Source organism: Xenopus tropicalis, chromosome 5 (assembly GCF_000004195.4).
Source record: "Xenopus tropicalis strain Nigerian chromosome 5, UCB_Xtro_10.0, whole genome shotgun sequence".
NCBI lineage: Eukaryota > Metazoa > Chordata > Amphibia > Anura > Pipidae > Xenopus > Xenopus tropicalis.
This window is the reverse complement of record NC_030681.2, coordinates 12,487,999-12,512,001: the sequence shown is the minus strand read 5'-3', so window position 1 is coordinate 12,512,001 and position 24,003 is coordinate 12,487,999. Positions and strand designations below refer to the sequence as shown.

At 41.4% G+C, this 24,003-nt stretch overlaps 1 protein-coding gene across 9 annotated transcripts in view; it reads right to left on the bottom strand.

The window, feature by feature from the left end:
* esrrg (estrogen related receptor gamma) overlaps window positions 1–24,003 on the bottom strand; it is a 161,027-nt gene that overhangs the window by 90,744 nt on the left and 46,280 nt on the right. For all 9 annotated transcript variants that reach the window (XM_012962574.3, XM_012962576.3, XM_031901422.1 and 6 more), the window contains 2 exon segments: window positions 20,081–20,496; window positions 10,708–10,824 (listed from right to left, as the gene is read on the bottom strand). In XM_012962574.3, the coding sequence (XP_012818028.1) occupies window positions 10,708–10,824; window positions 20,081–20,496 (533 nt within the window).

Here is a 24,003-nt window from a genome sequence, read left to right as displayed (position 1 = left end):
GGTGCTGTCTCTTTTGAGATGATGGCAGGCTGTAACCTGATGTCTCTACTGGTATTGTGAGACCCAGAGACCAGTATATGGTCCTACAGTAGTGTGTTCAGGCCATATTTATGGTCAGTTGGACTTCAGCTCCCATCATGCCTTACTCATTTTGCAATAGAGTTGTAGCGGTCTGGCTGCAGGTTGGATCCACATGTTCTACAGAAACCCCTTCCATGTAGTTAAAATGAAAACAAAGAGCTAAGCTTGTTAAACCTTCATCATCTGCATTTCAGGCAATAACCTTCATTAACATGGATGTCACTTACCCTCGACAGATAAGATATTTAAATTGATACGTACATACTCTGCATATCAATAGCGCATAGATTTCAGATGCCAAAAAGATTTTGTTTCGAGCCGAAACCTCTGATTTGTATGATTACGTTTTTTCGCCGCCAGATCGAAACATTACAGAGCGCTGTCCAATTCTTTGATTACATGACAAATTATTCATTTGTTAAGCAAAGCAACAGATTTCAAATTGAATTAATGAAGCCCTTGCCTTGGGTTCATTATCATATTTCGGGGCTTGCGAGGAGATGATGTACACATGTCCTAAAGATCTGCTATTGATTATACTGACCTCTATGGAAAGTAATAGAATAACAGGGCATCAAATGGGATACGGCCAGGGCTATTTTCCCCTTAACATAAGAGTCAGGCACCTTGCAAATCAGATCATTGCCTACTGTAGCCAGAATTTACGCAGGGACAGATGCTTCAGCCCACTGGCTGGCCTTCTTGGACAACAGCAAACCATTGACTCTTAAGCTGGCCATACACGCACCGATAATATCGTATGAAACCTCGTTTCGTACGCTATTCGGTGCGTGTATGGCAAGTCGGCTAGTCGACCGATATCGCAGGAGGCTGCTGAAATCGGTTGACTCGCCGATCGGCCAGGTTAAAAGATTTTGATCGGGTGCCATAGAAGGTGCCTGAGCAAAATCTGCCGTCAGGGCTGAATCGGCAGAAGGAGGTCGAAATCCTATTGTTTCTACCTCCTTATCTGCCGTTTCAGCCCTGAAGGTTAGAGGCCGATCGGAAGATCGGAAATCGCCACGTGTGTGGCCACCATTATATATATATATAAAAAAATTTATGTTGACTGAAACAGGATATATTGGTTGCTATGGGTTACTAGACCTGGTGCAACTTTCATTGAGTAACCCCATATGAGTCAAAGTGTTGTTTGCCAGATGCCATCATATATCAAGCTTTGTTTATCATGAGTTGCTACCTTTCTGCTTTGATATGTTCATTATTAATAATAATTAACAATTTCTATTATTAATCACCTCACTTTTAAGTCCAAAAGGCTTTCTAAAGCTGGCCATATACAGAAGATCTTTGCCCGATTTGGTCACTCACTTGCTGGGCTCAACTGGGTTAATCTGATCTTCAGTCCAATTATCGGATCATACTATGGACCTACGAAGAGAACAGGATCAATATGCCCAATAGGATTTTCTTCAACAATACAGGCCATCATTAGGGCCTCATACATGGGCCAATGAGTTGCCCACTTGGCGTTGAAGGGCAGAGACACCGAAAGCTTTTGACTACCATTGGCATTAAGTGGAAAACAATTCCCCTCTCTACCACTATCCATAGAAAGTCATGGAAAATGTGGTAATAAAAGCAGCCGGTAGAGGCAGCTCTGAAACCATAATAACATTAAAGCTCCTCTAGTGGTCAATGGAGGACATTACAGAGTTGTTGAGTTTAAAGGTTTTAACGTGTTAAAGAAAATATGAATTGTACATAGAAAGCAACAACTTTCCAGGAGCTTAAATGTATATTAGCTAAGTGTTTTATTCCACACATGGCTGTGGCATAAGCCGTATAAATTGCCTATTTGCTAGGAAATTTCTTTCCCTTTCTCTGTTTATATGTATACATATATACAGCTACTCAGTGAGTTAATAATTATGCACTTCTTTTAAAGTAAGAGAGTTAATGTTTACATGTTGTGGTCCCTACGGATACATGAGCACTGAGCGGCGGAATATAAATAGTTGGAAGCCAACTCATCGCTCATGAGACAGGAAGGTGTGGCCTTAAAATTCATTCTATCTGTTCTTGCCGTGAGTTATGACCCTGAGACTTGTCATTGCATATACACAGCCACATAAAATGTAAAGTGGGAAGGGGGGGGGGATATGCATAGTTTTACAGAGAGAAGTGTGTACATTAACAGAATGCAGTTACTTCTGCAGGTTTATAGAGAAAAGGGTATAAAAATGTTGATGTCGTATAAAGAAGACAGTGGAATGCTTGGGCTGGGTAGGACCATCAAATTCTACAGGAGGGCCCTGGGATCAGTTGCACAGCTATGAAATACACTTCATTGTGAATGTTTTGAAGACTTAGATAAAGGGAATGGAAACAGGTGGAGCTGAGGACCAGGGGTGCTTGGGACTTGTCAAGCGAGTGACCTCCATAACAACTCTGTAATAAGAATGTTAGAAGGGGGTTCATAAACAAAGTGCCTTCTCATTTGAATTCATGTCTTCTGGTCAAAACCTCCAAGGTGTAGTCTGCAGCTTTATGGCTGGGTGACTTCTAAAACACCCGTTTTCTTTGGGCGGTATATTTTTCCATTTTGATGGTTTTGGAGGACGTTAATATATTAAGCAGCAGTCCTACAACTCAAAGATCAGGCCTTCTATCAAACTAGTGGTAGGTCAGTGATTGTTGGACTATGACATCCAGCATTCTCTGTTGCTCAACAAAAGCCATAGTGCATAGGGCTTTGTATTTATTTCCTAATGCTTGGCATTTTATTTATGGTAGAGGTATGGTAGGTAGATATAGATTGGATATTAAGGGACACATACCTTTTAATTACCAATCCAAAGAAACAAAACTATTTGACCCTTATCTATATGTATAGGCCTGTTTATATAAAATGCATGCACTTTGCAACAAATGGCAGTGCCATATTGATATATGTGCTTATGGGTGGCAGGAAGCTGGAACAAAGGACAGCTATTTGTCTGTATACTCTAGGGATAAGATGCCACAGCAAACTGTGTCCTACATCCTTCAGGTCTGCTCCCACCTCCCCTTATCAATTACACTGCTGTCACCGGAGCTTCAGTGAATAGGCAAATATCCTGCACTCCCACCCAAAGTAGCTTCTCCTGTAGCTCTAAAGCATAGCAGCACGAGGAAAGCGAGGAAGGGGGGGGCGGCTAGGGTGTTCATAGAAATTAGACAAATGCAAGCATCGCTCATCAAGCCCTGGAGAGGAGTGACAAATGTAGGGGCACGATGAAAGCCTTCAACTAAGTTCCCATGATGAAATATGGTTGACTTTTTCTTTTTTTTAAATGGAATTACAATGTAGGCAGGGTCCCGAAGCCAAGGATAGTGTATTTTATAATATCCAGTTTTCAGGAGCTCTATCCGACTCATATCTAGCCATCTCTCTATCTATGTATCTCTCTTAGGGATGAACCGAATCCACTATCTTCAGATTTGACCGACCCCCAAATTCTTCGTAAAAGATTCACCCGAATACTGAACCGGATCTGAACCCTAATTTGCATACGCAAATTAGTATAAAGAACAGCCAAAGAGAACTGCGAGTGGCACATGATCTTAAGGTCTCGGTTCGGCCAGGAGCGTGGATTTAGCCGAATCCGAATCCTGCTGAAAAAGGCCGAATCTTGGCCGAATCCTGAACTAAATCCTGAATTCGGTGCATCCCTAACCTCCCTATTCATCATATCTCTCTTTCTCTCACTTTATCTGTCTAATGTATCTACAGTTATACAAATACAGCTAATGTTTTGGTTTACACTACCCATTTAAACTTTGTTTCTCTACTGACAAGATCTAGTAACTGTTAAACAGTACAACATGGCTTTTGTGGGAGGGCAGTTTCCCTGTCTTCCCTACCCTAAAACCTACCCTACAAAGGACATTTGCTAAGATACTGGTCGGAATCTTGGGATTTGCTGTTCCAGCTTTAGGTTGTAAAGCAGAACCCAAGTACAGAGTCCCATCTGACCTAGTTCCATCCATAGTGTACAGTCAAAACACTAAATATTTTCTGTAAAGCACATGATTCCTAACCTCAGGTCTGAGGCACAAACTGGTTCTTCCTATTGTAGTAAAAGCACGAGGCGCCCTGTATACAGTCATCACACAGCCCGACAAACAAGTTCTGCCAGAGTCATGTTCACACTTCCATGGCTCAGTGCCAAGCCTTCATTCGCCTCTTTATAACACATTAAAAAAACATAAAGGCTTTGCTTTCCGTACAGGCACGTTAAAATGCAGCATCTTCCCCCTGCTATTATAGCGCAAGTGCTTTGTTTAATATCTCCCATTAATGAAGGGGCCACTTAAGATTCCTCTTCCAAGCAAGAACACAGGGAATATTTCTCTGAGGTCACCTACACCCTATTAACCATTGTCCAAGGCAGAAATATTTTCCTTCTCCATTTACTAATTTTTTTTTTTGCTGTCCTATAAAATCAGCTATGAACAAATTTCTTTATTTAGGAATAAAAATATAAAGTATAGCAGGAGATAAGCCTTATAACTGACCAGTTCTCCATCAGATATCAATCATGAAGGGTGGAGAACATCAGTTGATGTGTACCACATTAGTTCCTCTACCCCCAGATACATTTTTGATGGTTGTGTTGCTCCCCAACTCTTTGAACATTTGAATGTAGCTCATTGATAAAAAAAAGCTTGGGGACCCCTGCTCTAGCTTTACTATAAGGAAATGGGCAGATCCTTGGTGAGGTTTATTTCCCGTGAAAGGGCCTTCTTGGAACAATATCTATATAAATTCTCTGTTAGATATCAATCAAGAAGGGTGGAGAACATCAGTTGATGTGTACCACATTAGTTCCTCTACCCCCAGATACATTTTTGATGGTTGTGTTGCTCCCCAACTCTTTGAACATTTGAATGTGGCTCATTGATAAAAAAAAGGTTGGGGACCCCTGTTCTAGCTTTAATATAAGGAAATGGGCAGATCCTTGGTGAGGTTTATTTCCCGTGAAAGATCCTTCTTGGAACAATATCTATATAAGTTCTCTGTTAGATATCAATCAAGAAGGGTAGAAAATCTCCTCCTGATGTGCACCATCGGTTCCAGGTCCGAATGAGCACTCAATATAGTCGAGATGGATCTATGTCAATTTTGCCCACTGCTTGAGTGGCTAAACCAAGCAAAGATACTCTTGTTTGATGACCTTTCGAGAAACTATGGTCACAATGGACGGTGGGAATTCTTAGGAGGGTCAGAACATCGGCCGTTAGTAAATGTTCTGTTTAATATTCTGAAGTATAAGTCAAATCTTATAATGTAATATATTTATACATAGGACTTTTCATAATGTTGATCACTATCATTAGTTAAGAATTCTATCTAACAAATAACAAGGGGTTCTCGTGTCTTTGCCTTTATTCCCTTCACCCTTATCAGTAGCCGCCTTAGTGTTCCAGGCATGAAATAATAAACGGCCTGCAGTCCTTGCAGCAAGAACCACCACATGTATGGGCCGGTGTTTTCTAACAGCAGGGTATTTGCACAGTAAATCATTTTCATTATCTGAGTTGTACACGTAATCCTCTTAAGGTTTCTTTTCCCTTCACCTTCACTTTATTCTTCTAGACAAGCCCCAGCAGCTAATGAATTCTGAAATGTTTTAGCTCTCAACAGCATTTAACTAGTCAGTATAACTTAATCAATGACTTGGAGGGGGGGGGGGGGGGTTGAAGAAGCCATTTGCATCTTGAATTCATGTAATGATGGTCTTATAGTGCATCCAGCACTTAGCACCTAGTGGTAACGTAACTGTAGGGTGGAAATAGGGAGGGGGGAAGAAATGTATTGCATTACAAGTCCTAGTGGTACCAAGTTTCATGCTGTGTGCCCCCCCCCCCCCCCAGCTTTTGTCCTTAGAATGGAAATGATTCCTTGTAAATAACACTTATTACAGGGGATATGTAGGTTTCAAAAATGTTATCAATATATTAAGATAAGAGGAGTCATTTATTATTGCCCTAGATAGGTGGGAATAATTGCCCTTAATTGCATCAAGGGCAAATTATGTGCTGGGAACCATGCGTCAGTATTATTAGCCACAAGGTAGCCCTACCTTTGATGGCTTCCAAAGACAGGCCTTAAGTACAGGGATCTCCCACACCTTATGGCCTCTGAGTGACCACAAGGCTGGGGTGGTTTCAGGGTCCATTCGTGCACTGCCCACCATCTTCATACTATGATTAATGCACCTATTTGTGCTCCATTCTAGTAGCATAAAGACCTGTATCATTGGGCTCATCCTAAGCCCCAAGCTCTAGAACCCCCTGTGTTCTAAGGTCTATTGGGGTCAGTATACTGGTATCAAACATTTGATTTCATAAAACTATTCTCTGTAAATAAGACTTAAATGGCATTAGATATATAAGGCCTTTGGCACATAGGGCGTATTCTCCACTGGCATTTATGGGCAACAGAGAATCGCCTGATGCCATCGTTTCCCCTTCCTATGGGATTTGAATAGGAAGCACATGATGGACTTTTTTCAACCCTATGTAACTGTAACATGACTTGGAACTAGTTCCTTTATCCTGAATAGCTTATACCCCCCCTGTTCCATAGCCCTAATATCTCTCTCAATAAACGCCTCCCAACATAACGCTAGCAGAGATAAACACACCAAGTCTTTATATTTCACAAGACATAAAACCGATTCGGGCGGGATGCCCCGCAGATCAGACATCACATGGTACCAAATGGCATTTTCTCGTAGTAGGAGTTCAGCCTATGCGAATCTAAGCTTATTTCACATTGTGCAACTCTATTTTTTCGGCTAAATAGATTTGAACTGTCAATTTGGAGACCCGCTGTGCCATCAGCATGTACAGACTGTTGTGGCCAGCGTCGAGGTGGAGGAAGCAAATTGTATTATAGACTGGTAATTGAATTGAACAGGTTTACATTTGAATAGATTTACTGCAGTATGATCTCACGGCCAGTGAATGGGCTTGGAATCCGTGCTTAAGGAATACAGAGGGGGGGGGGTTGTGGTTCCAAACTCCCTGCCAGTTCAGCGCAGGTTACAATTTAGGACAGAGACGGAGAATGTGTCTCTGGGCATGAGAGGAAGCCAATGTCAGCCCTACTCTCGACTGGCACGTGATCACATAAAATAGAATGTAATGAGTTGGTATTAGCCAATGGGAAAGGCTGGCTGGGGCCCCAGCATGACAGGGATCCCCAGGGTAGAAAATGTTGATAAATGTACAATAGGCACATTTAATTGCTTCAAAAGCATATTAACTATAGATACAGGAGCCATCTCCATCTTGTAGCCTTCTGGCTGTTCTTAAACTGCAACTCTCCCCATGAGTAGGGTCTGCAAGGTCGCCTCTTCTTTATATAGTTTCACCAGCCATGCACTCAAACTCAATGAGACTGATTATATTAGATATGGGGTCCCCAACCTTTCTTACTCATGAGCCACAGTCAAATGTAAAAAGACTTGGAGAGCAACACAAGCACCATAAAAGTTCATGGAGGAGCCAAATAAGGGCTGTGATTGGCTATTAGGCAGCCTCTATGCACCTTATCAGCTTACAGGGGCTTTATTTGGTAGGAAATCTTGTTTTTATTTACCCAAAAATTGCCCCCAAGTCAGTAATTCAAAAATAACTCCCTGGTTTGGGGGCACTGAGAGCAACATCCAAGGGGTGTTTGTTAATGAGTCCTATAGTGCGCTGTCCATATTGTTACACCCTTAGGGCGATGGTGGCCCAGGGAAAACAAACTACCTGCTTTGTGAATCCTGTCGACTAGAACAAATCTTCTTTTAAGGGGAAATTACCATTAAGACGCAATGGAATTAAAAGAAAATCTGCATGTGTTTCCATTTTCTGCTTCTTACACTTACTTTTCCCATTAGAAATTAGGCGCACTATCCCTTTAACAAGTTAAGTACACATTTAAGCACCCATGCACAATAGAATCCACTGTATAAAATGTTAGCGTGTTCCTGACAGTTGGTAGAATCGCTAATTCCAGCTCCTGGATATGGAACAACTGCTCACGCGAATGCTCATATCAATAATCCTTTACGCCTTTATTGCAGTACGGGGTATTGTTCAGGCGTTTAAAACAAGTTCATAAGTAGTTGGCAAATGAGTGCGCCGTGAGTCTTTATTCTGTACATTACCAGCTGTGTGTTATTCCGCTCACATCCAATGGAAAATGATGTTGTGCGAGCATTCCGTGAGGTTGGCACAGTTCCTCGGTGGCAGTGCCCGACACTATTGCCTACGGAGCAGCTGCGGTGCCTGAGCGTCTCTCTAGATTGCTATCATCTCCCATAAATGTATCTGCTAGGAATTAATGGCCCTTTTCTCCTCATCGCTCGGCCACTTTTTGAATGTTTTGAGCCAGTTCAACGCAAAAGGTTTCATTTAACCAAAAAGATATTCATAAGGTGCTGCCTTTTCCTTTGGCCACCACACTTGCCTTTTTCTATTAGAAAACTGATTCACGTGGCATTTTGGACACAGTTCCGGGAATTACTTGGGGTCATTTATAAAGACTGGGCACATTTACACCTGGGCAGTGACCTATAGCAACCATCAGTGATTGTGATCAGAACCTTTCATCCAGCTTCAGGTTAAGCAATAGAAGCTGTCACAACCTCAGGGCCGTGAGTTCCCAGACATAGGGCAGGACCCAAAGAGCAAACAGTTGGTATCACAGGATGAGGCGTTTATTGGAGAAATGGCAAGTAGCCATCAGCAGGTTCCCATAAGCCAGTAGGTGGTAGCCAGCCTGCACTCTTGTTCCTTAGGGAGTAGGGAAATACACACAGTTGGGGGGAATCTTCTTGCCGCAGCTAAGGTAGATTCCAGGGAACACAGGGGAGGGGGTCCTGCCGTAGCTAAGGTTACACCCCAGACAAAAGGCTCCTTGGAACTCTTGGCAGCCACCTTTGTAGCCAGAAAGGGAGCAGCCCCTGTCGTAAATGCAAAACAGGATTTGACTCCTTCTGCCAACCCAAAGGCAGCTTCCAGAGGGGCCAATCATAGTTAATCCCACTGGGCCTATGGGAAGCCACCTAGGGAGCATGCCCAGTTCAGTCTTTTACATTTACTAGACAGAGCACTGCTCTCACAAGAGGTAACTATGTGTATTGTGTCACTATGGGGTCTGGCTCTGTGTGCCCTCACAATAGGGGCAATTAAATGGGGAGGGCCAGACAGAGCCGGCTGGATACACACAATACACACCTAGATGAGATTAACCTACACAATGCATTTGCTATAACAGGTAGGAGGGGGCAGGGGGTACATTTCAGCATAAACAGAAATATATAATGGTTTCATCCAACTTATACAGTTTGTTATGTCACAGAAGCAAATACCTAATTGGCTGCCATACTTCCTAGGTATTTGCCCAGTCTTTATAAATGACACTCACTGTGCGTCACTTTGCTTTGGCTGCAGAGGGTATGGGCGCAAGTAGCCAACAGTCCATGACTTCTAGAAAAAAATAACAATGGACAGGGTTGGACTTGGCCGGTAGGGAAACCAGGAAAAAAACCTGATCCCCACCAGCACTCCCCTGGGCCACTGATCTCCCTCCCCTGCTGGGCAGAAGGTAAGTATTATGTACACATGGACTTATTTCACATGGCAAGTCCAGTTGATTTAGACTTATCACTATTAGACACCCCTGTTTAATATCTTCTTACTATTAACCAGGCTGTTAAACAAAAAGCCCCCAGATATCCAAAAGCCAATCTTCTTCTCCTCCGTTACAGACCTATTCAACTTTCCCTCAGATCTTCCTGCATCTCCCTGACCTCTCTATTAACTGCGCATAATCCTCTGTCTGTCACTGCTTCACCCACAATCTGTCTCTGTCAGTCTCCTTCCCAGACCCTTTTCATTGTCTGTCTCACCATGTATTGAATTTTCCTCCCTCCTCAACCAAGCCACTCTTTCTTCCAGTTGCTCAGCGGCGACTTAGCCCAATTACTAAACACCTGTTTATGGGATGGGACTCCCCCCGGCACAAGCAAAATGAAATAACCTTCTGTGCTACCGTGAAATGGCCCGCTCTCTAAGGGAACACATATCCAAATGCAAAGGCTATCCCTGCAAAGAAATATATGTCTATGTGTATGAATGTTCATCTTATCAATAAGGAAAAAGTAAGATTGTTCCTGTACATAGACAATTGTATTATAAAAGTGAATTGTGTGATGTATGTGGAAGTATGCATGGGCTATATTATCATTAAGATGTCTCCAAACCCACTGAATCCTGGTGTTCAGATGCATGCTGGGATTGCACAGGGAGTATGGAGAGGTTTGGCTTCAGCTAGTTTCTGTCATATGATGAGTTCTAACGTGCTGATAGGGCTATTTTGTTTTTCTGTACTGTGGAACCAAAGCCAACCCATCTGGTCATTTATATTGATCATCTAAGGATAGCACATATGGTTGGTCAAACTGGTCAAAAGGACAACCAGTTTATTCAACCATCCTTACATGTGTATCCCCATTTTACCCTGCCCCAAAATGTATCCTCATTACAGTGTATGATACCCATGTAATACAGACAACATATTGCTTATGGAAAGATCCAAGATGAATTGTGTTTGTACTGTACCTTCTTTCAGCATCCCGACTTTCAAACACTTCATGAACCGGCAGGCTTGACACGACTTACGTCTGCGCTTCGTTATTTCACATTCGTTCGTTGCAGGGCAGCTGTATTCTATGTTACCTGCAGCACAAATACAAACTGGTTAGAATACAGCCAATAGAAATTAAGACAACAGGACGGGGTCATGAAATAAGTTCCATTGGGAATACTCAACCTTGGCCATGGGTCATTGTGACAAACTTCACTGCTGGTGCCACAAAGCAACTTTTCATTAGAAGTGTTTTGAAGGACAAGTATAACTTCATTCCACCTATGAACCGGAGGCGTCAATGAGTTTGGACCCCCCTCAGCCTATGACTGAGTACCGAATGGTACGAAACGCGCAAGGCTCTATAGCATTCATGTATTATAACTAATAAAACTACCTATGATTTTACTTTATACCTGAGTTCTACAACTTTTTCTTTGGTGACTCCGGAGTGCCTGCCTGCTTCAATTTATCTGTTTTCCAATTTGGACTCCCCCATGCTGAGGGTCTGGGGCATAAGCACCTGGACCAATCTAATATACTGGTAAGCTTTACTCTCTACCAAGATAAATGCTTAGATCTGCATATTTTTTGTAAATTTCACTAAGCCATGGGTCATTGTGGCAAACTTCACTAATGGTGCCACAAAGCAACTTTTCATTAGAAGTGTTTTGAAGGACAAGTATAACTTCATTCCACCTATGAACCGGTGGTGTCAATGAGTTTGGACCCCCCCTCAGCCTATGACTAAGTAACGAATGGTACGAAACGCATAAGGCTCTATAGCATTCATGTATTATAACTAATAAAATTACCTATAGGTTATTGTGGCAAACTTCCCTAACCGTGCCACAAAGCAACTTCATTCGAAGTGTTTTGAAGGACAAGTATAACTTCATTCCACCTATGAACCGGTGGCGTCAATGAGTTTGGACCCCTCTCTCTGCATTTTAAGCTACATGCAGACGTTAGGATGAGCATAGAATATGTCATTGGCTTATGTCTTTATCATAAATACTCTATAATATGAGCGTGGGTTCTGTAGACTACAGGACTGAAGAAGAAACCTAGCTTTTGAAACATTATACGCCTCATTGGCCAGCGATGACACCACTTATTCCCTGCTCCTTTCCATGGGATTTAAAAAGCCCCCGTTTAAATGGCCAGAGTATCTTTCCATAGCTTGTGCAGGACAGCTGGCGAGGATGCTGTCCTCTTTGGATTATGCCTTGAAAGAGCTTGGAGGAGGGGGCAGGGGGGTCAATCTGTTTGCCCAGACATCTTGTAGGAAACCAGTATCCGCTCAGCGGCTCATTTGCATGTTCCCTTCTTAGCATCATTCCCAAGTTAATGGTTGAAAGTTACAAGTTTAAAGGTTAATAAAGCTGTGACTATGATTTATTAACAAGTGTGCATCCTGTTATTTGAGAATAGGGGAGTGCGTGAGTAATGGCATAGCCCATTTACAGTCGCAACGGAAAGTATACGCTGCATCTCATCTTGCTTCCGGACTATCTTTACTTTTCCAACCACCCCCCCTCAGTGATTAAGTGCATTAGTATCTTAATGAAAATGCATTCTGTTTATTACTCTCTTGGGAAGGGGAGGTCAGCACACCAAATGCATAAATTGTCATGGGAGACAGCCAAGGCATAATTGCAATTTTACATGCTCTTGTTTACAGCACTCGGGGAGCAGAGGAGCCCCCCAGAAACATGTGCGCCTTCCAGTAATTAGCACAGAGCCTGCTCGGGACCGCGGCATTGATGGAATATTTCGGAGTTAATCACACTTTGTAAACACTGATTTATATTGACTGCCTTTCTCCGGACTGATGTCTCCTCATTAAATATCACATTAGAGGATTGCGGGACTGCATAAAGAGTCGGAACAGTCGCCCCGGCGCTAAAGGAAAATGAGATGCGTATATGTTGAGAGGGTGTTAAGTGGCTATGATATGGAAACTTGTCAGCATTAAATAATTAAGGATAAGAATGTGTCAACTGAATAATTAAGGATATTCCAGCGGCTGTATGTATGTGTGAGTGTCTGCTACTTATTCAATAAAAGCATATAGACGCGCATTATCATTATTACTAATTACTGGCTGCATCTGGGGTTGGGAGGTTTCACAAGTCTATTGTGTAGGAGATATAGAAAGGGTAAAGGTGCCCATACACCTTCAGATCCACTCGCTTGGCGATGTCGCCAAGCGAGCGGATCTTCTCCCAATATCTCCCACCTACGGGGGTATAGGCAGATAGATTTTTTAACCTGCCCGATCAATATCTGGTCGATTTCAGGCCAGATATCGGTCGGGCAGGCCCGTCGGTAGTGCCGATACACAGGCCGATTAGCTGCCGAATCGGTCTAAGGGACCCATATCGGCAGCTAGAATCGGCCCGTGTATGGGGACCTTTAGGGATGTAGCGAAGTATGGCAAAAGATTCCATGCATCAAGGAGGTAGAAAACAAGGGCAGTGAATATGGTCACCCTACGCAGTTCCATAAAGTGGAGAGGTCCTCTGTTGACTATTTTTCTGCCCATTATCAAATTACTTTGATCTGACCCCAAAAGAAACTAATGGTCCCCAGTGGAACCCAGAAGCAGTGATGATAACATTCTACCAGGGGTCAAATTACATTAGAAGAAACTATAATGAACCTGAGATGGAATAGGGCAGGGGTCCTCAACCTTTCTTATTAATGAGCCACAGTCAAATGTAAAAAGACTTGGGGAGCAACACAAGCACCATAAAAGTTCATGGAGGAGCCAAATAAGGGCTGTGATTGGCTATTAGGGGCCTCTATGCACAATATCAGCTTACAAGGGCTTTATTTGGTAGGAAATCTTGTTTTTATTCAACCAAAACTTGCCCCCAAGTCAGGAATTCAAAAATAACTCCCTGGTTTGGGGGCACTGAGAGCAACATCCAAGGGGTTGGTGAGCAACATGTTACACTCACTGGAGGCCCAGTATACACATTTAAGACTTACTTATCTGTTCTTATTGTTAAACCTCTGGTTCCTGGAGGCCAGAGCTGGTCTATCCCTCTGAGATGCTAGTAGCACCCTACAACAATAACCCATTCACATAGCCTGGAATAACTGTGAAGAACCTGGGTATATGAGACACTTGTATCCATTATGCTGCTCTTCCTATATAGGTCGGCCATTAACATTTGACATAAACATTGTGATTGTAATGTTCTACAATAATTCCAGCTCTGTCTACTAGAGCAGCAGACACACACACACAACAAAAAGCAATTACAATAGGTGTTTTCACATCCCCATGATATTGTCTAAAAAGATTGAAGATGTCCCTCTAAATAAATCATTAGACACTTGAAAAACAGAACTGACATCTCAATCCCATCTCAATTACTCTAATAAGTGTGACCTGATAGCTGAATTAATAGGCCTCCCCCCCCCCCGAAAGGTCAAAAGCTCACTGAGTAGCCAAGACCTTTTTTAGAAATGATGAAATTCGTAACGGTAGATTAAAAGTCCTTGACTTGTATTTTCATATTTAAAATATTAATTCACAGGGCGTATATTGTTTGTGAGCACTTGGACTTCTATATCAGTGGATAATTCTATAAGGTTCTTTTGGGCAGGGCTCTCTTCACCTCCTGTATCGGTTATTGGTTGCTTTATATGTTACTCTGTATGCCCAATGTATGAAATCCACTTATTGTACAGCGCTGCGGAATATGTTGGTGCTTTATAAATAAATGTTAATAATAATAATAATAAGGTTATAAGGTAATTGTGCAGTACTGGTACGTATGCTGATGCTATGTAAATAATAAAAAATGTAGATAAATGAGATATTATTTTGTCAGAACAGGGAAAAGTAGGGAACGAGGGGGCACAAATGGAGTTAAAAAAGGGGGTAGAGGTAAATAGAGAGACTGGAGGTTGACATGCAAGGAGGAAAAAAATGAGAACTGGGAATAGGAACAGGGTCCTGGCAAAGGGATAGAGATTAAGTGCAGAAATAGACAGATGCACTGAGCACCAACACTGAGCAAATGTCGAGAATTTGGATTGTCTTAATCTTGTAAAATATGCTTTTACCTATACAAATTCCAAAATGGTCTATTCTAGGCATGGCCAACCTTCTTGCCTTAAGCTCTTGCTGACCTATGTAGCCAAAGTTCTAAACCTTACTCCAAGCATAAAGCAGGGCCTCTAGGATCTGAAGAACCCGTTAGGGTCCATCAGCTGTTAAACTGCAGAAAGGGATGCTAGGAGTGTAACAAAAGCTGGGGAGGGTTCAAACTGAATATTCCTAATCTGTGTAAGTTTCCACCCCTTTAATGGGAACCTCAGCCTTGTTTCCTAAGGTCCCCATACTTGTTTCTAAAGGTCCCCATACATGTGAAGATTCGCTCACTTGGCAAGATCGGCAAGCGAGCAGATCTTCACCCGATATCCCCACCTACGGGCCAATTTCAGGCCAGATATCGGTCGGGTATGGCCGTCGTTTCTGCCCCTACACGGGCCGATAAGCTGCCAAGGGACCGAGGACTTAAGGGACTTAAGACCAGTTTACAAATCATAGATGAGTATCTTTTTTCATCTTTATCCATAAGCGTACTGTAAGGACAGTACAACGCGTTTCACATTTGCACCTGATCTAGTTTGTCGATTTGCAATTTTTTGCACATAGGCAGTCAAGCTTGGCCTTTATGAAGGCACATAAAAGTTACATGGGGATAAAAATGTAGAAAGGGGTATTAGCTATGTAATATTAAATGCCAGTGGCAGTAACACGCACGGGGCTTGTCTGTGTCACCGTAGTAAAAAAAAAAAAGGTCATTTTGATTGTCATTGAGAGACACTTGACTATGCAAAGGCATGTATATATTCTAAGTCTGAATGCTAATGTAGTCATATTTTGAGTGCAAAAATCAAGAGCCGCTCAAGTGAAAGATAAATGCCTTTTTGTTGTGCCACACTTGTTCCGCAATAGCCTCCCTCTGTCTCTCAGATAAAAAAAAAAAAAAAAATACTACCTTCTTCGCAATTGTTTTTAAGTAAGGCAGTGGGGGGAATTGTTGATGAATATATGAATTAATAATCAAAGTGTGAGCGATTTCCTTCCACGGAATCAGTAGTTTATTAAGAATTTCATCATGAAATGAAGAGCAATTGTGTGGGAAGGTAGGATAATTCATTCCTACGCCATATATCAACCTGTTTTTAAATTAACGTGTTTGTAACCCCTTCGGCTACAGCGGAAGGGGCGGACGAGCCGACAGCGGGGAGAGGTTAATGAACACATGCGAGGGGAAGCACGGCGAGGCCCACAATGCACTGCTGCGCTTGCCAAGAGTACAGTGGTTAAGAGGAGAACACGATTAATGATGTATATTATACATGCAGCTGAGTGAGATGTAATATAGGAGGCTTTAATACATGCACAGGATATTCTATTTGTCAAGCAGGTCATATCGCTCTGTACTTAAAAACAAGATTGTGAGCCTACACTTCATTTTTCAAGAATACATTATAGATAGCATCAGCCGCACAAAGAAAGTTAAAGAGAGATGCATTCAAATGTTGCTGCTCGCTCGCAGAAGAGCAAAGGCAACATTATATTACAGATGGAGCAAACTTTAGCCTGATTTTTTATCCTACCAAACATCAGCGGCATCTATTTTTAGCTTATATATATATATTAGAGTTGGATTTAGGCTATTTTTCCAATTTCACCCATTTAATACAGATGGAGCAAAGGTTAAGGGGCTTTTTATTCCTGACTATGGACAGTGGCACGGCTAAATGTTACTGGGCCACACAGCAGATTTAATTTAGGAAACCAAAACATTGGTAAGTTGACTTATTCTACGAAGATACATTGAACTTGCTCATTAATTAGCCTCACTGGGTCCTCTACACTCCTGGGGCCCCTTGCAGCCATAATGTCTCTGTACTTACACAACGACTATAGAGTCTAAATAATTGAATTGGTATAAAAAACATTTAATTTCTTGATTTCTATCAAGAATAGATTGTGACCCAACAAGACTAAGTAGATGTAACCACTGTTGTATAAAACACAAAAATAAAACTCAACCAAGAGTCAAACTGGAATCAAACTGCTACTACTAGTCTACATTAGGATAGAGTGTGCTCCTTCTGTACAAAATGCAATATTATTGGATCAGAGTTAGGTCACACTGAGCCTATGGCAAAAGGTAAATGGCGGCTCCCATGCCTACTATAAAGCAGCTATGTTGCTTTCTTTTCAGCATGGGCATCAGTTGGGCCACTTTTAAAAGTCATGGCAGAGAGTGGCAAAAGTACAAAATGTCATTATGGATACATTATTACTGTTATTTTCATAATTTCTAGATAGTACAGTCCAATTTATGATGGAGTCTATGTGGGGCCCATAGCATTACCGAACCAGAACTTCTGATTTCTGATTTCCTACAAAAATTCTTGGCTCCCCTCAAATCCAGATGAGGCTGCGCGGTGACAGATGGTTAACTGGGCAGATACCATTTACTTGCTTTACAATATCAGCCTCGTGCTATATTTGGAAAAGCTACTGTGCTTTCAAGTGAATAAATCCAACATGGTAGATGTGATTTTTAAACCAGACTGTCAAGAATGATAAAACAATGATCAAGCAGAAAAACAGATTAATAAATGTGTGTGTGTATTTATATATAAATAGCTTGGCTTTTTCCAAGAAGAGGTATTAAAGAATGGGATAGGTTTATGGAGTACAAATCTTGTATACAGTTAGTTGGCTGCCAATATAATTTTCTTACTTGCTCCATAATAGAATGGTACAGCTCGATGGCTGACAGAACAACGGGGTCTATGCAAAACTCCTGCTTGAATTGCCAGCACTTAATTTGTACTTTCCTTTCACTGCCTCAGTAGAGAGAGCTGTGAAGGGGCTGAATAATGAACAAAGTGTATAATAATTCCTGGCTGTGAAGGGGGATAGATACACATACAGGTAAATATATAAAAGCTTTCATGATATCGTAAACTAGGGGTAACAAACTTAATTCCCTTATTTGTTGTAAAGTCTAGTATTTTGATTAGGGAGTGGTAAAAACACAAATAATTTCCTTGGTTAGTGGAAATACTGGTTATGTGAAATGTTTAATCTCAAGTACTGCTACAGTGAACCCCAACCAGTAGTGGAGTTGCTCCCCAACCCCTTGGATGTTACACCCAGTGGCCTCAAAGTAGACATTTGTTTTTGAATTCCTGATCCTAGACAATGAAGCCTAGCTTATATAATATATTAGCTATTGGTGTTGATTACCTTGCTTTTATGAACCAGGCATCTCTCCAATTGTTCTAGGTTGAGGCCTCCAGAATGAAGTGATCTAAGCCTTGTGTCTTTCAGAAGGTCATAGATCATGATTCGTTTTTTAATATGATTTGAAGACTACTCTACTTACTCAACAACACAAACTACAGTGAACCCCAACCAGCAGCTTATGAACATGTTGCTCTCCAACCTCTTGGATGTTACTCCCAGTTGCCTCAAAGTAGATGTTTGTTTTTGAACTCCTGATCCTAGACAATGAAGCCTAGCTTATATAATATATTAGCAATAAGGTGTTGATTGCCTTGCTTTTATGAGACCTTCTCTCCACTTGTTCTAGGTTGAGGCCTCCAGAATGAAGTGATATAAGCCTTGTGTCTTGCAGAAGGTCATGATTCATGTTTTAATATTGAAGACTACTCTACTTACTCAACAACACAAAGGCCCAGGAGCAATTTCTATTTCTGAATAACTTTAGAAAGTCCTATTTATCCCCTTCTGGTTCTAACCATTAGTTACACTGTTCTTGGAAGGACAACCAGAAACTATTCGGTCATTAACATGACACCACAAGCGCAGGAAAATAGGTCTTATCGCAAACAATAGATAAGAATGAAAAATGTTATCAGAGCGACTGAAAGCCACATTATATTTGGTTTTCCCTTGTGGTGCGTGTTTGCTATAGAATTGCGCCCGGTATAAGCAAACACATCCACAAGGCACAACCAATTTGAAAGAATCTATCTTGGTTTTAAAAACACCCTTATCTTAAGGTAAATACGGTAATCAGAATATTTCATTCCATAATGACCGCGCAAGTCTACTGATTCCATTGGAATGGTTCATATGTAAACAGAGATATAATATAGAGATAAACGACTTCAGTAGTTCAGTGAAGTGCAAAATGAGGAATAATAATACTAGTTAAATCTTGTTGCCTGAAAACCCTTCATGCAATGAAGCTGTGATGCCACATTGGGAATTGAAGGCCAATTTGAAAATTGTCATCATGCAACCTCTTTGTAGGTTGAAGTTTAACTATTGTAGGTACCTGCATCCCTACAAGCTTACTATATCATAATGAGCATCATAAAGCATGCTTAGTAGGTATTAAGTGTACATATGGTCACGGAGTCTATAACTGGCATATGGAGCAGCCTGGACTGTTATTGCATTTTAATGTGATACCACTGAACATGCTTGTGGCTTTTTGAAATGGGTTTTCATAATTCCAATGGGGAGACCCTAGAAACTAGGCTTCTAATATGAAACAAACCAGAAAATGGGCTTATTTTAATTCTCTTTATGGTACAGAGTTATAGCGCCTCTTCCCCAGCCAGCCGCAAAAATGGTATTGAAGCCCCAACTGGCACCTACCTATTTACCTACAAAATGTTGATGGTGAATATTTTGTTCTGATCAAAATTAAGATAGATAAGCTTCATTTCTACTTGTGATAGAGCTTAAGGGGAAGCCATTCTCACCCCTCATCTCAGTAGAGATGAACCTAGATGTTCTCCATGTGCTGTAGGTAGCTCTTGACTATTTTTGTTTAAAATTCAAACACTTACAGGTTAAAATCTTATCAAGAGTATATCCAACGACCCAATCGGTTAGAGCAGGGGTCCCCAAACTTTCTTACCCATGAACCACAGTTACAGTGACTTGGAGAGCAACACAAGCACCATAAAAGTTCATGGAGGTGCCAAATAAGGGCTAAGATTGGCTCTTAGGCAGCCTCTATGCACCCTATCAGCTTACAGGGGGTTTTATTTGGTAGGAAATCTTGTTTTTATTCAACCAAAACTTGCCACCAAGTCAGGAATTCAAAAATAACCACCTGTTTTGGGGGCACTGAGAGCAACATCCAAGGGGTTGGTGAGCAATATTTTGCCCTGAGCCACTGGTTGGGGATCACTGGGTTATAGAAACTGTACATTCTGTGGGTCAATAGAAAATGTCATCTACGGAGATGGAACGGGGCTCCGTGAATTCTTTATCTATACTACTTTGGCTTCTGAAAAATATAAACAAGCACCAACCTTGAATTGTCCTTTTGAAAAAGGCCTTACAGGCCTCACATGAAGCCACACCATAGTGGTAACCCGATGCTATGTCACCGCACACCAGACACAGTCTTTTGGGCATTGCGTTAAGCATATATTCACACTTGGTTTGCGATTCTTCGGCAATGGTACTGGAGCAGTCATCATATCGTTTCCTGACAGGTCCATTGCCACCTAGCCCTGTGGCGGACGGGTACAGAGGTGGAGAATCTAGTCCATTCTGATGTCCATTCATAGTGGAACTGTAGCTCCCACTGGCGTCAGAAGAGCCTCCCGGGCTGTGGTGGTTGATACTGTCCGTCAAGGAGGCTGGGCTTGAGGGTTCCGTCTTGATGTATGACGAACAGCTAGAGTCAATGTGTCGATCTTTGCTTGACATTCTGCAGAGAAGCCTGCATAAAAAAAGTGTTGTGGAGGGGAGAGAGAAGACACTGGTTATTAAAGGAACACTTTGTGCTCTTTAAGATTGCTCTGTATGGGCTGAAGGCTGCACATCATTCATTCATGAGTCAATATCTCTTGTTGTACATGAAGGTAATCAGCATAAGGCTATGACAGAGATTTAGCAGTGTTATAGACAGGCAGTAAACAAAAACTTTAAAAAGCCTAAATCTCCTTTCCCAAAGGTAGGCTATTTGTCAATAGCAAGTCAGCCATGAATAGGATATGTGCTATGGATACAGCTCATGCATGAGCCTCAAATTAAAATGCAACAGTACATCTCCCTGTGTTTAACCCACTGTAACCCAGAATTCACACATTTACATTACACTCAAAGGATTAAAATAGGCCTATTTTTAGCATTGCCCCCTCCTTTAGTGTCTGGGAGGCCACGTAAGACCAGCTTGTAGCCCAGTGAGGATCATGGCTAATTTCCAGATTAGCTGGAAACATAAAGAGGATCTGAAAAGAGCTATGGTGCAGTCTTCTAGCACTGATCTAAATGGAAAATGGTGAATCTGGGGCCTTAATAGAACATGTTTCATTGCATTTGTTTCATTTGATAAACAGATTACATCGACTGATTCAAAATAATTCAGAATAACTTTTATACACAGGACAAAACAATTGGGTGTAACTGTAATACATAGTGTCATATAATAAGAAGATTTAGGGTGAGGTCTAGTGTGAGGGTTTTGTGTCTTTTGTATATACAGTCAATAGGCAAATGGAACACAGATGGGCAGTGGTTACACCCAGAACATTACGCCAACATTTTCTTCTACTTTGGTAATCAACTACTTGTACCCGCCTAGTAGTAGATGGGTTGCTTCTCTTTATTGGATCAACAACAATATTATTATGCTTTATCTGTATAGCAGCACTTTAGAACGGTTTGTTCATAATTACTGCCCCAATGAAGCTTGAAATGTGCGGTCCCTACCATACACAACACATGTTCTCCACACATGCCATTTACTTTGTCTTTCTATTATTGGAGTGTAGGAGAAAACCGCCATAAATAAAGGAAAACCATGTAGTTAGTATCATGGACAGAAAGCAACTCACAACCACAGAACTAAATCTGAATAGACGTGGGATGATACTATCTGTAGACTTGGCCACTCCAGACCAAGTTTGCTGTCGCTTGGCCAAACAATGACCTCCCCAACTGATTGCTAATGTGGCGCCGTTATTTAAAAAGGGATCCCGTTCTCAGCCTGAAAACTATAGGCCTGTTAGTCTGACATCAGTAGTAGGAAAGCTTTTGGAATGGATAATAAGGGATAGGGTACTTGAATACATCGCAAATCACAATACTATAAGTTTATGCCAGCATGGTTTTATGCATAACAGATCTTGCCAGACTTATTTAAGTGGGCTTTCTCACATATCTCCAGCTTAAGACCATTAACTTTATCAGGGTCGGTGGGACACATATATGTATCGGTACTTAGTAAAACGTAACTAAATATTACTGAACTCATGCAACAGAATACCATTTTAGTGCTCAGTTATTTCATCCAGTCTCTCTCTTCATAAGAGAAAAAGCTTAAAATAACCCTGAACTATCCAAATACTAATGCACCTTACCTGTTTAAACAACACTTCAGAGATTGAGTATCAGAATTTTTGCTTGTGCACTAAAAAACACCACTTATTCTCTGAATAGACATATCATCTTCCGCATTTTAGGGGACTGAACTATCAGCAGTCTGTGATACAGTGCAGACACGTTTCATGACTTTAACTCTTCATTGCATTCATAGTTAGACAAAGTGGAACTGATGACTATGATTCGGATCCTCAGGAGTAAAGCAAAAGTATAAGCAACTTTTTGATCTTTTAGTGTAGACACCATTACTCCACGGCATTGTTGAACTGCCATTTCCAGCATGCTTTGCAATTAAAACTAACATTAATCAACACTGTGGTTAAAGAAAGGGTGCCAATTGATCTAAAAAAGGCTAATTACCAATGGTATTCAATGATACATATTCTTGTCCTAAGTATGCAGTGAACAAACCAAGCTATTTTATCGGAACAACCCACACACACTTTTGGCATGAACTTTGAAGATGCAAAATGCAGCTCCTAGTAAATGGATGGATTGGCATCAATATACCAGTAATTGTTTTTGCCCTGGCAATTGGATAAGTCCATTAAATACAACTCAGATCCACAGCATGTGCACCCAAGTATCCTAAGCTATAAAGCAACCCTACTGTGTGACCTAAAGCGGTCGGCAAAGACCAGTGTCATTGAGGAACCTTCACTTTGTGTTGAATGGAATGCAACTAACTAGTACCCCAGTGTAGTGTATTCTTCATTTGTATTTAAAAAGATCCAACTCCAAAGAAAGAGCCCTAATTCAATGCAAATCCAAGACCCCAGTGATAACCACTGTGCCACCATTCTCTGCAAATCCCACCCCAGTCCGTCACTATACACAAAGAACAATACGGGGTAGGATATTTTATTAAATATATCATGTATTTCCAGAAAGGACACCGAATACATGGAATATTAGAAACTGTAACCCTAGGATTCATATTTAATAATCATAATTCTTCTTGTCAATGGGAAGACCTAGAAATCCCTCCCCCCAAAAAATAACCAGGAAAACCCAAAAAGTATATGTCCTCCTTTGATACGCCTGCACCCGTCAGTGTTAATGAGCAAGGTAATTAACAGAATCTGTAACGTTCCCATATTTCTTTACACTCAGGTCTCACGCCGGCGTTTGAAAGAAAGCGTCTCGGCTCTGACTTACAGCAGCTCCGCGAATTCCTTTTAATTTAGAGCACTTACAAAACCACTTATTACCTTATAATTACTGGACTGCTCTCACATACATTATGATCTTAGGCTACAGGAAGGAGTTATTAGGGCACTAAAACACGTTCTCTCTCCCCGGAGCTGAGTTTTATGCAGCCATGATTAAAACATTCTTCCGTTCAGACTCATCCCTCACATCTCGTCTGGTGCCAGGTACTGCAGATTCTTTCTCTGTAACCACGCCAAAAGGTTTCCCTTCCTTACCCCAGTTACAGCTAAAGATGTTCTGTCCAATAGGATTGCAATTCCCTCATCCTGCCTGTCCTTCAGTTCTCTTTCACTACTATTAAATGGTACCACGAGACTTAATTTTGCTTTCTGGTATTTCTCTGCAGTGCCCTTGCTTAAGACGCTTGGGCGGGGTTATTTTTGTGGGTCCAGATGCATGGGGATAGATTTTAGGGATCTTTTCTACAAATAAGTTAATCAAAGAGCTGAAATGGGGTTCTAATCTGTCTTCTGTGAAGCCACCGCTAAAAGGACCTTTTCCTGAACTTCTGAAACTCTATCATAACTATGCAAGGTGGAAACCAAAACAATTGTTTAATAAAAGATGACTCTTCCCTCCTTCCATCCTTGCTCACAATGGAATGAATACATTCATCCACGTACAGAACAAG